Raw genomic sequence first — 15,402 nt, 5'->3', positions numbered from 1 at the left:
GTGAAGAACTGCCTTTGGCAGTTGTTTCAGAACAAGTCTGCTGGCAACACAGTCTTGGTTTTCCTTCCTTGAGAATGTCTTCATCTCACCTTCATTTCTGAAGGAGATTTTTACAGCATATAGATTTTTCAGTGGACTGTTGTTTTCTTTTGGAACTTTCACAATGCCGTTCCACTTCTACATGCCCTGGTTTCTCATGAGAAATGCACAGTCATTTAAATAGTTGCTCTCCTGTAAATAACATGTTGTTTTTCACTCGTCCTTAGTTTGCAGCACTTTGATTATGATGTTTCTGAGACTGGATTTCTTTGGGGTTATCCTGTTTAGGACTTGCTGAGCCTCTTGGACATACAGATTTTTGTCTTTTGCCAAATTTGGGGAAGTGTTCAGGAATTATTTCTTCTAGATGTTTTTCTGTATGATCCTCTTTCTCCTCTCTTTCTGGAGCTCTGATGATACGAATTTTGGACCTTTTGGTATTGTCCCACAGGTCCCAGAATCTGTTCATGTTTTTGCAGTGTTTTTTCTATTTTTTGGATTAGGTAATTTTTATTGGTTTACCTTGAAGTTTACTTCCCTTTTCTCTGTTATCTCTGTTGTGTTGAGTCCATCAAGTGGGGATTTTTTTCAGTTATCTTTTTCAGTTTCAAAACTTTCATTTGGTTCTTTTTTTTTTTTTTTTTCGAGATGGAGTCTCACTCTGTTGCCCAGGCTGGAGTGCAGTGGTGCAATCTCGATTCACTGCAACCACTGCCTCCTGGGTTCAAGTGATTCTTCTGCCTCAACCTCCCAAGTAGCTTGGACTACAGGTGTGCACCACCATGCCTAGCTAATTTTTTTTTTTTAATTTTTTATTGCATTTTAGGTTTTGGGGTACATGTGCAGAACATGCAAGACAGTTGCATAGGTACACACATGGCAGTGTGTTTTGCTTCCTTTCTCCCCTTCACCCACCTTTGGCATTTCTCCCCAGGCTATCCCTCCCCACCTCCCACTCCCACTGGCCCTCCCCTTTTCCCCCCCATAGACCCCAGTGCTTAGTACTCCCCTCCCTGTGTCCATGTGTTCTCATTTTTTCATCACCCGCCTATGAGTGAGAATATGCGGTGTTTCATTTTCTGTTCTTGTGTCAGTTTGCTGAGAATGATGTTCTCCAGATTCATCCATGTCCCTACAAACGACACAAACTCATCATTTCTGATTGCTGCATAATATTCCATGGTGTATATGTGCCACATTTTCCCAATCCAGTCTATCATCAATGGGCATTTGGGTTGATTCCAGGTCTTTGCTATTTTAAACAGTGCTGCAGTGAACATTCGTGTGCATGTGTCCTTATAGAAGAACGATTTATAGTCCTTTGGATATATACCCGGTAATGGGATTGCTGGGTCAAATGGAATTTCTATTTCTAAGGCCTTGAGGAATCGCCACACTGTCTTCCACAATGGTTGAACTAATTGACACTCCCACCAACAGTGTAAAAGTGTTCCTTTTTCTCCACATCCTCTCCAGCATCTGTTGTCTCCAGATTTTTTAATGATCACCATTCTAACTGGCGTGAGATGGTATCTCAATGTGGTTTTGATTTGCATCTCTCTGATGACCAGTGACGATGAGCATTTTTTCATATGATTGTTGGCCTCATATATGTCTTCTTTCATAAAGTGTCTGTTCATATCCTTTGCCCAATTTTGAATGGGCTTGTTTGTTTTTTTCCTGTAAATCTGTTTGAGTTGTTTGTAAATTCTGGATATCAGCCCTTTGTCAGATGGGTAAACTGCAAAAATTTTTTCCCATTCTGTTGGTTGCCGATTCACTCTAGTGACTGTTTCTTTTGCCATGCAGAAGCTGTGGAGTTTCATTAGGTCCCATTTGTCTATTTTGACTTTTGTTGCCAATGCTTTTGGTGTTTTGTTCATGAAGTCCTTGCCTACTCCTATGTCCTGGATGGTTTTGCCTAGATTTCCTTCTAGGGTTTTTATGGTGCCAGGTCTTATGTTTAAGTCTTTAATCCATCTGGAGTTAATTTTAGTGTAAGGTGTCAGGAAGGGGTCCAGTTTCTGCTTTCTGCACATGGCTAGCCAGTTTTCCCAACACCATTTGTTAAACAGGGAATCCTTTCCCCATTGCTTGTTTTTGTCAGGTCTATCAAAGATTGTATGGTTGTAGATATGTTGTGTTGCCTCTGATGCCTCTGTTTTGTTCCATTGGTCTATATCTCTGTTTTGGTACCAGTACCATGCTGTTTTGATTACTGTAGCCTTATAGTATAGTTTGAAATCCAGTAGTGTGATGCCCCCTGCTGTGTTCTTTTTGCTTAGAATTGACTTGGCTATGCGGGCTCTCTTTTGGTTCCATATGAAGTTCATAGTGGTTTTTTCCAGTTCTGTGAAGAAAGTCAATGGTAGCTTGATGGGGATAGCGTTGATTCTGTAAATTACTTTGGGCAGTATAGCCATTTTCACAATATTAATTCTTCCTAACCATGAACATGGAATGTTTCTCCATCTGTTTGTGTCCTCTCTTATTTCGTTGAGCAGTGGTTTGTAGTTTTCCTTGAAGAGGTCCCTTACGTTCCTTGTGAGTTGTATTCCAAGGTATTTTATTCTTTTTGTAGCAATTGTGAATGGCAGTTCATTCTTGATTTGGCTTTCTTTAAGTCTGTTATTGGTGTATAGGAATGCTTGTGATTTTTGCACATTGATTTTATATCCTGAGACTTTGCTGAAGTTGCTTATCAGTTTCAGGAGTTTTTGGGCTGAGGCGATGGGGTCTTCTAGGTATACTATCATGTCGTCTGCAAATAGAGACAATTTGGCTTCCACCTTTCCTATTTGAATACCCTTTATTTCTTTTTCTTGCCTGATTGCTATGGCTAGAACTTCCAGTACTATATTGAATAGGAGTGGTGAAAGAGGGCATCCTTGTCTAGTGCCGGATTTCAAAGGGAATGCTTCCAGTTTTTGCCCATTCAGTATGATATTGGCTGTTGGTTTGTCATAAATAGCTTTTATTACTTTGAGATATGTTCCATCATTACCGAGTTTGTTGAGGGGCTGTTGAATTTTGTCCAATGCCTTCTCTGCGTCAGTTGAGATAATCATGTGGTTTTTGTTTTTGGTTCTGTTTATGTGGTGAATTACGTTTATAGACTTGTGTATGTTGAACCAGCCTTGCATCCCCGGGATGAATCCTACTTGATCATGATGAATAAGTTTTTTGATTTGCTGTTGCAATCGGCTTGCCAATATTTTATTGAAGATTTTTGCATCTATGTTCATCATGGATATTGGCCTGAAGTTTTCTTTTCTTGTTGGGTCTCTGCCGGGTTTTGGTATCAGGATGACATTGGTCTCATAAAATGATTTGGGAAGGATTCCCTCTTTTTGGATTATTTGGAATAGTTTCAGAAGGAATGGTACCAGCTCCTCTTCGTGTGTCTGGTAGAATTCGGCTGTGAACCCGTCTGGACCTGGGCTTTTTTTGTGTGGTAGGCTCTTAATTGCTGCCTCGACTTCTGACCTTGTTATTGGTCTATTCATGGTTTCAGCTTCCTCCTGGTTTAGGCTTGGGAGGACACAGGAGTCCAGGAATTTATCCATTTCTTCCAGGTTTACTAGTTTATGTGCATAGAGTTGTTTGTAATATTCTCTGATGTTGGTTTGAATTTCTGTGGAATCTGTGGTGATTTCCCCTTTATCATTTTTTATTGCATCTATTTGGTTGTTCTCTCTTTTCTTTTTAATCAATCTGGCTAGTGGTCTATTTTGTTGATCTTTTCAAAAAACCAGCTCTTGGATTTATTGATTTTTTTGAAGGGTTTTTCGTGTCTCAATCTCCTTCAGTTCAGCTCTGATCTTAGTTATTTCTTGTCTTCTGCTGGGTTTTGAGTTTTTTTGATCTTGCTCCTCTAGCTCTTTCAATTTTGACGATAGGGTGTCAATTTTGGATCTCTCCATTCTCCTCATATGGGCACTTATTGCTATATACTTTCCTCTAGAGACTGCTTTAAATGTGTCCCAGAGATTCTGGCATGTGCTAATTTTTAATAGAGACAGGTTTTACTGTATTGGCCAGGCTGGTCTCAAACTCCTGACCTTGTGATCTGCCCACCTTGGCCTCCCAAAGTGCTAGAATTACAGGCATGAGCCACCATGCCTGGCTGGTTCTTCTTTATATCTTCTGTTTCTTTGGTGAAACTTTCTATTTTTCTGTTGGTTCTCAGAGTGTTTGCCCTTACTTCTTGGGGCATTTTTATAATACCGACTTTAAAGACTTTCTCAAATAATTCCAACGTCTGTGTAATCTCAGTGATTGTGTCTGTTGATTGTTTTCTGTCATGTGAATTGAGATTTGATTGGATCTTTGTGTACCATGTAATTTTGGATCGTGTCCTGGGCATTTTGAAGATGATGTTATGAGATGGGGTTATATTGAAATCCTGAGGAGAAAGTTGAAGTTTTTGTTTGTGATAGGCAGGCAGCCTGGTTGAGTTCAGGCTGCAAGTTCTAATCAGCCTTCTGTGGTTTGTGGTTTCGATGTCAATTCAGTTTTCAAACCTATGCAGTGCCATTCAGACCTGTCCTGTCTGTGTGCAACCCTGTGGCAATTCTGGGACATAGACAGGCAGTGATTTGTCCCTTAGTTCAGTTCTCAAAGTGTTCACTTTTCTGTGTAGGATTAGATCCATCCATGTACAGCTTGAGGGTGAGCCCAGGAGTGGATAAATGATTTTATGGGGTGAACTCCTCTCCATGATCTCCTGTGTACTTCTTGGTTCCCTGTGGCTCTTTGTCCCTCCTTCTGACAGAAAACTGACTCTACTTATGGTGCTATGCTGCACACTTCCCCGAACTGTGCCCCGTTCTCTTGACCACTCTTCAAGACAGATCTAGAGGGCTGCCTCTTGAGATCTCTCTCACTCTCTCTGTGTCTCAGTGCTCTATTCTTGGTTTGATGATGCCTTGATCCTGGACCAGGAGATACCAGAGAATAAGTGGCAAACTCAGAGTCCATTTAGTCGCACTTTAAATTCTGACCTTTTCCCATAATCTACTCGTTCTTTTCTTTTCTTTTATTTTTTTTTTTACTTTTCTGAGTCATAAAACTGCTAGTTCATGGATTCTGTCCAATTTTTTTTCTTTTTGAGACCAAGTCTCGCTGTGTCACCCAGGCTGGAATGCAATGGTGTAGTCTTTGCTCACTGCAATCTCTGCCTCCCAGGTTGAGGTGATTCTCCTGCCTCAGCCTCCAGAGTAGCTGGGATTACAGGGACCCGCCACCACACCCGGCTGATTTTTGTATTTTTATTAGAGATGGGGTTTCACCATGTTGTCCATGCTGGTCTCAAATTCCTGACCTCAGGTGATCCACCTGCCTTAGCCACCCAAAGTGCTGGGATTACAGGCATGAGCCTCTGTGCCTGGCCTCTGTCCAAGCTCTAATCTTGTATTCAGTGAGAAAGACAGGGTAGAATGGGCTTTCTCCACCTTGCTTGGGATGCACTGTTTCCGGGTTTTGGGATACAGAGGAGCACTCAGCTCCCGTAGGAGGATGTTTTTCCAGGCCTGTGGTCTCTCACTCACCCAAGAATGGCAGAGGAGACTATGGCGCAATACGTTCGCAAGTAAATATAGGACCCCAAAGAGTTTTTGCAGAAAGTGATTTATTTAGGCAGAGATAAAGAGAGAGAAAAAGATGAGAGAGAGAAAGCTTCCATGAGGATTGTGGAAGGGGACCCAAGTATGGAATCCCGGAGAGGGAAAGCAGCTTCCACACTGAGTGGAAGGGGACCCCAGAGAGGGAATCTAAGGAGGTGACAAAGAAGGGCACTTTTAACCTGGGAGGAATTCCCACCTTATCCAAGCCCCTGGCCAATGAAAGGAGTTCCTTTAAACTTCTGCTGGAGTGATTGACCTTTTATTCTTCCCACGTGCGCAAAAATTAAAACAAAGACCTTTAAGATCCCGGATGGAGTGGGGGGCAAGGTTATGGTGCTGGGAAGTTCTTGCCTTTGAAATTACACCCCCTTGTGGACCTGGAAAGAGAATATATTCCCTCAATACCACACTGCCCACAGGACCAATATCCTGGGTATGTACCTGTGTGCTCCAGCTGCCTAGCACCAGCCAGAAGGCACCACACCATATGTGTCTGCCACCTCTGCTGCTTTTTACCATCATCACCGTGGTCCTTTGACAAACCATAGTTGCCATACTGCTGAACTGCCAGGCAGATTCCGCAAGCAGTGGGAGGGTTGGCTGTGCGCTCACGTATCTTTTTATTGTAGTTTCATCGTGGGAGTTTTTGCTCTTCTGCTGGTCTTATGAAAGAAATGGAACTCTTTCTCATTGCAGATGGAACAGTTGCACCCTATAAAAATCCAAACTACTCAGGAATGTAAAAAAGATGTGAATATAAAAGGGCATGATTGACTGGGCACGGTGGCTTACACCTGTAATCCCAGCACTTTGGGAGGCCAAGACAGGTGGATCAACTGAGGTTAGGAGTTCAAGACCAGCCTGACCAACATGGCAAAACCCCGTCTTGTAAATTTTGTAAGAATACAAAAATTAGTCGGGTGTGGTGGCGGGCGCCTATAATCCCAGCTACTTGGGAAGCTGAAGCAGGAGAATTGCTTGAACCTGGGAGGCAGAAGTTGCAGTGAGCCAAGATCGTATCACTATACTCTAGCCTGGGCAATGGAGCGAGACTCCATCTTACACACTAAAATAAGCACGATTGGTTAAATCACCCTCTGGAGAGGAAGGGACTCCTCTTCACCATTTGCTAAATGTCCCTAGGGAAGTTTGTCTCTCATTCTTTCTCTTGCCACTCCTTCCTCTGATTCCCTTTCTCTTCTCTATGTATTAATGTCGAATTGGTCATTTTTCTGCTCTTTCTGTTGTTCCTGGTTCTTTCTTGATGCTTCAAGATCCATTCTTTTATCACTTCCCTTGTGTTAGAAGAACTTCCTCTAGGCATTTTCTTAAGACTAGGTCTTCCAGAGACAAATTCTTTTAGTTTTCCTTCACCTGAGAGTATCTTAATTTCCTCTTTATTCCTGAAGGATAAATTTGCCAGATACAGATTTGGTGGTAGACGTTTTTTCTTTAACACTTGAAAAATATTATGCCACTTCTTTCTAGCCTCCATGGTTTCTGGTGAGAAATCTGCTATCATTCAAATTGTTTTTTTTGGTCGTTGTTGTTTATTTTTGGTTTTGATTTATTACCTATAGGTAATGCATTATTTTTTTCTGGTTGCTTTCAAAATTTTTTCTGTTTCTGTAGTTTTCAGAACCTTAATTTTGCCATGTCTTGGCATGAATTATGGATTTGGTCAACTTCTTGAATCTGTAGGTTTATGTATTTTGCCAAATTCGAGAAGTTTTCAGGTATTATTTCTACGAATACTCTTGTAACCACATTCTGTTTTTCTTCATCTCCTTCTGGAATAGCAGTGATAGGAATTTGTATCTTCTGATATACTCCCATGTGTTCCTGAAAGTCTGTTCATTTTTTTTTTCGGTGTATTTTTTTTCTTGTTTCTCAGATTGAATAAAGTCTATTGATCTTTTCTTCATTGATTCTGTTCTTTGTCATCACCACTAAACTATTGATCTCATTCAGTGAGTTTTTATTTGCTTGTGGTATTTTTTGGTTCTATAATCTCCATTTTGTTCTCTTTTTTGTAACATCTGTTTCTTTGCTGAGATTTTTTTTTTTGTCTCAGGAGAACTTGCAATCCTGGGAGCATTTTTGTATTGGCTGCTTTAAGTCTTTATAAATTGTTACTGGGCTGAATTGTGTCCTCCCCAAATTCCTACGTGTGTACCAGAATTAGTGCAGAACCTCCAAGCTAAGGGCTCATTTCCACAAGACTACTTCACTTCAGATGCCCAGGCTACCTGCATTTCTGCCTGGTTGACTACAAATTCAGGGATTCCCATGTACCCTTCAGATTCAGTAATTTGTTAGAACCACTCACAGAACTCAGGAAAGCACTTATGATTATTAGTTTATTATGATGGCTACAACTCAGGAATGATCAAATGGCAGGGTTAGGGAGCCTCTGGGTTAGTGGACACACTGTGTTGCAAGGGTAGCACACACAGAGAGGCCACGGAAGGAAGCTCTGCACCCTCCCATATACTGCTTTACAGAACGCTTCCACTAATTCTGGGGCATTTAATCCATTTAAATTTAGGATTAATATTGATATTTGTGAGTTTAATGTTGTAATTTAATGCTATCTGGCTATTTTGCCCATTAGTTGATATAGATTCTTCATTATGGAGATACTCTTTACCTTTTGGTAAGTTTTTGGGATGACTGATACTGATTGTTCCTTTCTGTGTGTAATGCTTCTTTCAGAAGCTCTGGTAAAGCAGGCCTGGTGGTGGTGAAATCTCTGAGTGCTTGCTTGTTCATGAAAAATTTTATTTTTCCTTCATTTATGAAGCTCAGTTTGGCTGGATATGAGATTCTGGGTTGAAAATTCTTTTCTTTGAGGATATTGAATATTGACCCCCACTCTCTTCTAGTTTGTAGGGTTTCTGCTGAGAGATCTGCTGTGAGTCTGATAGGCTTCCCTTTATGGGTAACCTGACCTTTCTCTCTAGTTGCCCTTAGAATTTTCTCCTTTATTTCAACCCTGGTGAATCTAACGATTATGTGTCTTGGGGTTGCTCTACTTGAGGAATATCTTTTCTCTGTATTACCTGGAGTTGAGTATTGTCCTGCCTTACTAGGTTAGGAAAGTTTTCCTGGATAATATCCTGAAGAATATTTTCCAGCTTGGATTCATTCTCTTCATGACATTCAGGTACACCTATCAAATGTAAATTGGGTGTTTTCACATAGTCCCATATTTCTTGGAGACTTTGCTCATTCCTTTTTACTCTTTCTTCTCTAATCTTGTCTTCTTGTTTCATTTCATTAAGTTGGTCTTCGACCTCTGATATCCTTTCTTCTGCTTGATCAATTCGAGTGTTAAAACCTGTGCATACTTCTTGGAGTTCTCGTATTGTATTCTTCAGTTCCATTAATTCACTTATATTCCTCTCTAAATTGTCTATTCTCATTAGGATTTCATCAAACCTTTTTTCAAGGTTCTTAGTTTCTTTACACTGGGCTAGAACATGTTCTTTTAGCTCACAGAAGTTTCTTATTATCCACCTTCTGAAGCCTAATTCTGTTAATGGAACACACTCATTCTCCATCAGGCCTTGTTCCCCTAGTTGATGAGGAACTGTGATCCCCTGTAGAGGGAGAGGCATTCTGATTTTGGGTATTTCAGCCTTTTTACACTGATTTCTTCCCAACATTGTAAATTTATCCACCTGTCTTCTTTGTAATTATGGACTTTCAAATTAGGTCTCTGAGTGGACATCCAACTTGTTGATTCCTAGCGCCTGAATCTGAGCAACCCACTGTGCCAGCTAAAACAGCGGCATTAAGATTCATGGTGCTTTTCTGCCTAGGAATCTTTGTTCTGGCTTCCCTCTTGAGTCCCCTTTTCAATCAGCTGAATGGGCCACTCTGCCTTCCCGGAGCTCCAAACATCGACCAAACGGGGACCTAGTCCCGTTTACTCTGCACCGAGAACCGCCGTGCCAGCCACAAGAGTCATGGTGGCGACCCGTGGGGCTCCTCCGCTGGGAATCTCCTGGTTCGCGAGCAACAAAAATTTGTCTGAAAGTGTGGTGTCCTCTTGTTCTCTGTGCTTTTCACTACAATCCTGAGCTGCTAGTAATTGGCCATCTTGGATCTCTCTTCCAGACTCTTTTTAGCAACCGGATCTCGTCTGAACAAATAGAGTAAAAAGTCATTCATCACCAAAGGAATGGCACCAAGCCATTAATGAAGGATCCATTCCCATCACTCAAGCACCTCCCACCATGCCCTCCCTTTTAACACTGGGGATCACACATTTTTTTTGAGGCAGTCTTTCACTTTGTTGCCCAGGCTGGAGTGCAGTGGCATGCTCTAGGCTCACTGCAACCTCTGCTTCTTGAGTTCAAGCAATTCTTGTGCCTCAGCCTCCCGAGTAGCTGGGATTACAGGTGTGCGCCACTACGCCCAGCTAATTTTTGTATTTTTAGCAGAGATGGGGTTTCAGCATGTTGGCCAGGCTGGTATTGGACACCTGACCTCAAGTGATCTGCCCACCTTGGCCCCTCAGAGTGCTGGGATTACAAGCTTGAGCCACTGCATCTGACCAGGATCACATTTTAACATAAGATTTGGAGGGACAGATATCCAAACTGTATCAGTCCTAACAGTGGAATTTTAAGACTTTGATAGGTTTGGTTCATTTCTAAGCTGAACATGTTCTTATTTTCTGGCACAGATGTTCCGGCCTTCCTCTTTAACTTTACTTGCCCTAGCCCTGGAATCACCTATTTCTCTAAGGAGCTTTTGTTCCTGTTAATGGATAATTATATTTAGAAACCAAAATTTGGGTACTAGCTGTGCTCATTGCTGTTGGGGCATCATTACTTCTAGGCCCTTTCAGTGGACAAAGATGTGTGTATATACATATATATCTACATCTGTATGCCTATATATATGTGTGTACACATGAACACCACACACACATATATACATATTTTGAGTTCATACAGAATCCTGGGAATCTTAGTCATTTGATTTGGCTGGTATGTTTGGTCTAAACTCTGACACGTTGTTTCATTTTATAATCGTTATGTATATTATGTTGCAATGACTTCTGTATTAGTCAAGGTTCTCTAGAGGGACAGAATTAATAGGATAGATGAATGTATGAGGGGGATATTATTGAGTATTGACTCACAATCACAAGGTAAAGTCTCACAGTAGGTTTTCTGCAAGCTGAGGAGCACGGAAGCCAGTCCAAGTCCCAAAACCTCAAAAGTAGGAAGGTGACAGTGCAGCCTTCAGTCTGCAGCCAAAGGGCCTGGCAAACCACTGGTGTAAGTCTAAGAGTCCAAAAGCTGAAGAACTTGGAATCTGATATTTGAGGGCAGGAACCATCCAGCATGGGAGAAAGATGAGGCTGGAAGACTCAGCAAGCCAGCTCCCCTCACCTTCTTCTACCTGCTTTATTCTAGTTGCCCTGGCAGCTGATTAGATGGTACCCACCCTGACTGAGGGTGGGTCTGCCTCTCCTAGTCCATTGACTCAAACGTTAATCTCCCCTGCAACACCCTCTCAGACATACCTAGGAATGATACTTTGCATCCTTCAATCCAATTAAGTTGACACTCAGTATTAACCATTGTGAGTCTATCCCTTGTCAACTTGAAAGTATACACATCTGAAATCACAAATAAATCTTATTTGTCTTTATGTGAAGATTTATTTGTATTATGTTATGCTAACATAATACAGCTATCCTTCATAGGACTGGAAGTGCACTAATTCTTAACCTAAATGCCATACATAAAGTTAACAACACTTAAGTGCTGTTATGAAGTCAGTAAATCTTATGTCACATGGCAAAGGAAAAAGGAAATAAAATGAAGATATTTTCTTAGTACAGGTGTAAACATGCACAAACATATTTTTAACAAAATAAGGAGGAAATACTCATGACAATTACAGTCCTCATTTCTTCAATTGGTCATGTGGTCATAGCTGATATTGATAACTACCTTCTTCTACTGCCCATTCTGTATTTCCCCTTGCCTTCAGCAAGCACCTCAGTGGGTTGTGGTTTTTTTTACCCAGTAGAGTGACCCAAACCTTCGTTCCTGAAGAGTCTGGGCCATTTGTAGTCCTCCCTGGATTTGATTGTTGTAGTTTCCCACTGACCTTAATCACAGGGCATGGTAACACTAAGAGACGCCCTAACAGAGCTCCTGTATTCCACACATACTCTTCCTTACCTCTGTTGTGGAGTAGTAGACTGATTTCATCTTGATAGTATGGGTCATCACCCCAGCCAACACTGTTACTCCCTTTGTAGCCTGTTGACTCACAGGTAGGAGGAGCCCAAAGTGGCCAGGTTTCAATCTGAACTTCCAGTTTAATGGAATCATTGTTGTGTCTTGTGGTGGCAGCATTCTTCTGTATGGAGCTAAGACCTATAGGCTGGCAGAACATAATGTTGCAGGAACAGGAAGCAAAAATTTTGCTAGTGGGTCACTAGAGGTGATGGTGAGTGGTGCCACTTCCTGTTCCACACTTGATTCAACTCAAGGGTTCTCAGTATACACAGGTTTAATAATTTGGTAGAATGACTCATAGAACTCAGAAAAGTACATACTTATGATTATAGTTTTATTATAGCAAAAGGATACAAGTAGAACCAACCAAAGGGAGTGATGCATAGGGTAAGGTCTCAGAGGGTCCCAGCCATGAAGCTTCTGTTGTTCACCTTCATGTCACCCTCCCAGCACATTGAAATGTGACAAAATGTACAGTATTGCTGACCAGGGAAGTAGTATTGTTGACAAGGAAAATATATATTTTTTAGTCTTGGCATTTAGTTTTTTGCATTTCCCATAAATTTAATCATACAGTATGCAGCCTTTTGAGTCTGGCTTCTTTCACTTAGCATAATACATTTGAGGTTCATCCATGTTGCTGCATAAATCATTAGTTCTCTCATTTTTATTGCCAAGTGGTATTACATTGTATGGAGAATTTCAGGTTGCTTATCCATGGTTGGAAAGCATTTGATATGTTTCTAGGTTTTGGTGATTAAAAATGTCGCTGCTATATAAATGTTCATGTACAGGCTTTTGAGTTTATATAAGTTTGTGTTTCACTGAGGTAAATAAATGTGGGAGTGGGATTGCAGGGTTATATGGTAGTATTTGCTTAACTTCATAAACAATTGGAATATTGTTTTCCAAAGTGGTTGTATGCCATTTTGTATTCCTGCCTATGACAGGAGAGGTACAGTTGCTCTATATCCTCACCAGCACTTAGTATTGTCAGTTTTTTCCCCATTCTAATAGGTGTGTAGTAGTATCTCATTGTGGTTTTAATTTACAGTTCCCTCATGGCTAATGATGTTGAGCATCTTTTTATGTGCTTATTTGCCATCTGTTTATCTTCCGTGGTGAAATATCTCTTTGGCCCACTTCGTTTTAACTTTGAAGTTTTATATATATATGTTCTCAATGCAAGTTACTTGCCAGATATTTGATTGGCAGATATTTTCTTCCATTCTGTATCTTTTTAATCTCTGAATTTTGCTGTCACATCTAAGAAATACTTGTCTAACTCAAGGTTAAAAAGAGTTTCTTCCATATTTTTTGAGTACAGGGTGAACCTACTTCACAATATGCAATTCATTCATTTTCATTACTGTACAACATTCCATTGAATGACTGTGCCACAGTTTACCTGTTCTACTGTTGATGGACATTTGGGTTTTATCTGTGATTTAATATTAGAAATAGTGCTGCTATGAACATCCCTATACTTGTTTTCTAGAGCACATGTGCATGGTTTTCTCTAAGATGTGTACCTAGGAGTAGAATTGCTGGGTCATGGTGTATGCAAACCATTAACCTTTGTAAATAATCCAAACTGTTGCCAAAACGATTATACCAGTTTACATTCCTGCTAATGGCGTGTGAGAGTTCTCATTTCAACATAATATTATGTTATTTTATTCTGTTTAATTATAACCTTTCTTGTGGGTGCATAGTGGTGTTTCAATGTGGCATTTTTCACTTACCTGCTTGCTAATGGGGTTGAGTACATTACCTTATGTTCATAGATCATTTGGTTTTCCTTTTTAGTGAAGTACCTATTCACTTCTCTTATCCATTCTTTTGTGTGTGTTTCTTATTGATTTGAAGGGGTTGTTTTATATATTCTAGATACAGTACCTTTATCCCTCATGAATATTGCCAGTAATCTCCCCATCTGTGGCTTGCCTTTTCATTTTAGTACTTTTGATCTTATAACACTTACAAGTATTTTCCTTTATGAGGAGTGCTTGTCATGTTTTGTTATAGAATTCCTTCCCTATTCCAAAGCTTATGAAAACATTTTCCTATATTATTTTATAGAAACTTTATTGTTTACCTCTCACATTAGATTTGCAATTTACCTGTAGCTGATTTTTATGTATGGCTAGAGGGGTTAAATTTCATTTTTCCCCATATAGATACCTAATAACCCATCCACATTTATTGAAAAGGTCATCTTCTCTCTACTGCTTTACCATGCCAACTTTGTCATAAATCAGGTGTCTACACATGTTTAGATTTTCTTTTTAGTTCCACTGGACTGTTTGTCTATGCTTGTGCTGATATGACATTGTCTCAAATATTCTCTTAATAAAATAGGATTTTTTTGCCATGATTTGTGATTCTCCCACAAAGTATATCACTAACTTGATATGAAGTAGACATCTAGTATTGAGTCATCATGATAAACCAGGAAGCCAACCAGAAGTTCCCCTGCATTTTACCCTCATCACCTAGTGGTCAGCATGTTAAAATAAAAGGAATGTACCATTACAGGGGCTAGTAACATTTGAAGATGTGGCTGTGGCTTTCACCCAGGAGGAGTGGCAGTACCTGAACCCACTGCAGAGGACCCTGTACAGAGATGTGATGCTGGAGACCTACAGCAACTTGGTCTTTGTGGGTAAGAGTGGCTTCCTTAGGCAATCTTGCTATTTATGATTACTACTTCCAATGGAGGGTATTTCCTTTCTCTGTTTCCCCCTTTTGTCTCCTGAAAAAGTGTTTGTGAGCTCAAAACGCAGGTTAAATGATTTGACTTTACCATTATGTCAAGCAATAGATTCCTTGTGTTACCCCCAAAATGTAACTTCTTCTGTCTCAGAGGCTGTGAAAGCCAAGGAAGCATCACTGTCATTTCTCATCAACAGGGCAGCAGGTTACCAAACCAGACCTCATCCTCAAGTTGGAGGTAGAAGAATGCCCGGTAGAAGAAAAAATTCCATTTTGGAGCTTTCCAGGTATGTGGAATTTTGACCCAGGCTCTGGGGACATGAAGTTCCACCCTATTAGTCAGAGGTGAGGCTCTCCGACAGGGCTTTCAGGAGTATCTTTGGAAAAGGTTCTGGCCCTTGGCACTGTTGGAGGACAGGGACATGAACATCTCAGACACAACACCGACACTCCCTCTGTCCCCCATACACCAGATCACTCTCCTTAAGTTGGTGCTTACCTTCAAGTTTCTACACAATTCTTTTGTACCATAGGAAAGTGTCTTTTAAATGCCATGACCCCCTGGCCCTGCCACTTTCATGACTCTCACCTGTCACTGACTTATCTGAGGCCAGGCCCACATTAGTCACAAGCCTGGACTCTAATGCTCTAATTCGAGGTTGAACAACCTGAGTCCAGTCTTCTTGTTCAGTTTACATATTTGTTAGATTTGCTTTTCTAAAACATCTTGGTTATCTAGTTTTTAAAAGTAGCTT

At 40.7% G+C, this 15,402-nt stretch overlaps 1 protein-coding gene across 10 annotated transcripts in view; it reads left to right on the top strand.

Moving 5' to 3' along the window:
• The window catches only part of ZNF182 (zinc finger protein 182), a 30,351-nt gene that overhangs the window by 7,285 nt on the left and 7,664 nt on the right, over window positions 1-15,402 (top strand). For 6 of the 10 annotated variants that reach the window (XM_008989222.5, XM_054250785.2, XM_008989225.5 and 3 more), the window contains exons 4-5: window positions 14,471-14,597; window positions 14,845-14,934. In XM_008989222.5, coding sequence (XP_008987470.1) covers window positions 14,471-14,597; window positions 14,845-14,934 — 217 coding nt within the window. The remainder of the gene's footprint in view (window positions 1-14,470; window positions 14,598-14,844; window positions 14,935-15,402) is intronic. The other 4 variants (XM_035288282.3, XM_035288283.3, XM_054250787.2 and 1 more) reach the window with 1 other exon arrangement.

The sequence above is a fragment of the Callithrix jacchus genome, chromosome X (assembly GCF_049354715.1).
Source record: "Callithrix jacchus isolate 240 chromosome X, calJac240_pri, whole genome shotgun sequence".
NCBI lineage: Eukaryota > Metazoa > Chordata > Mammalia > Primates > Cebidae > Callithrix > Callithrix jacchus.
This window is presented reverse-complemented; position numbering and strand designations above follow the sequence as displayed.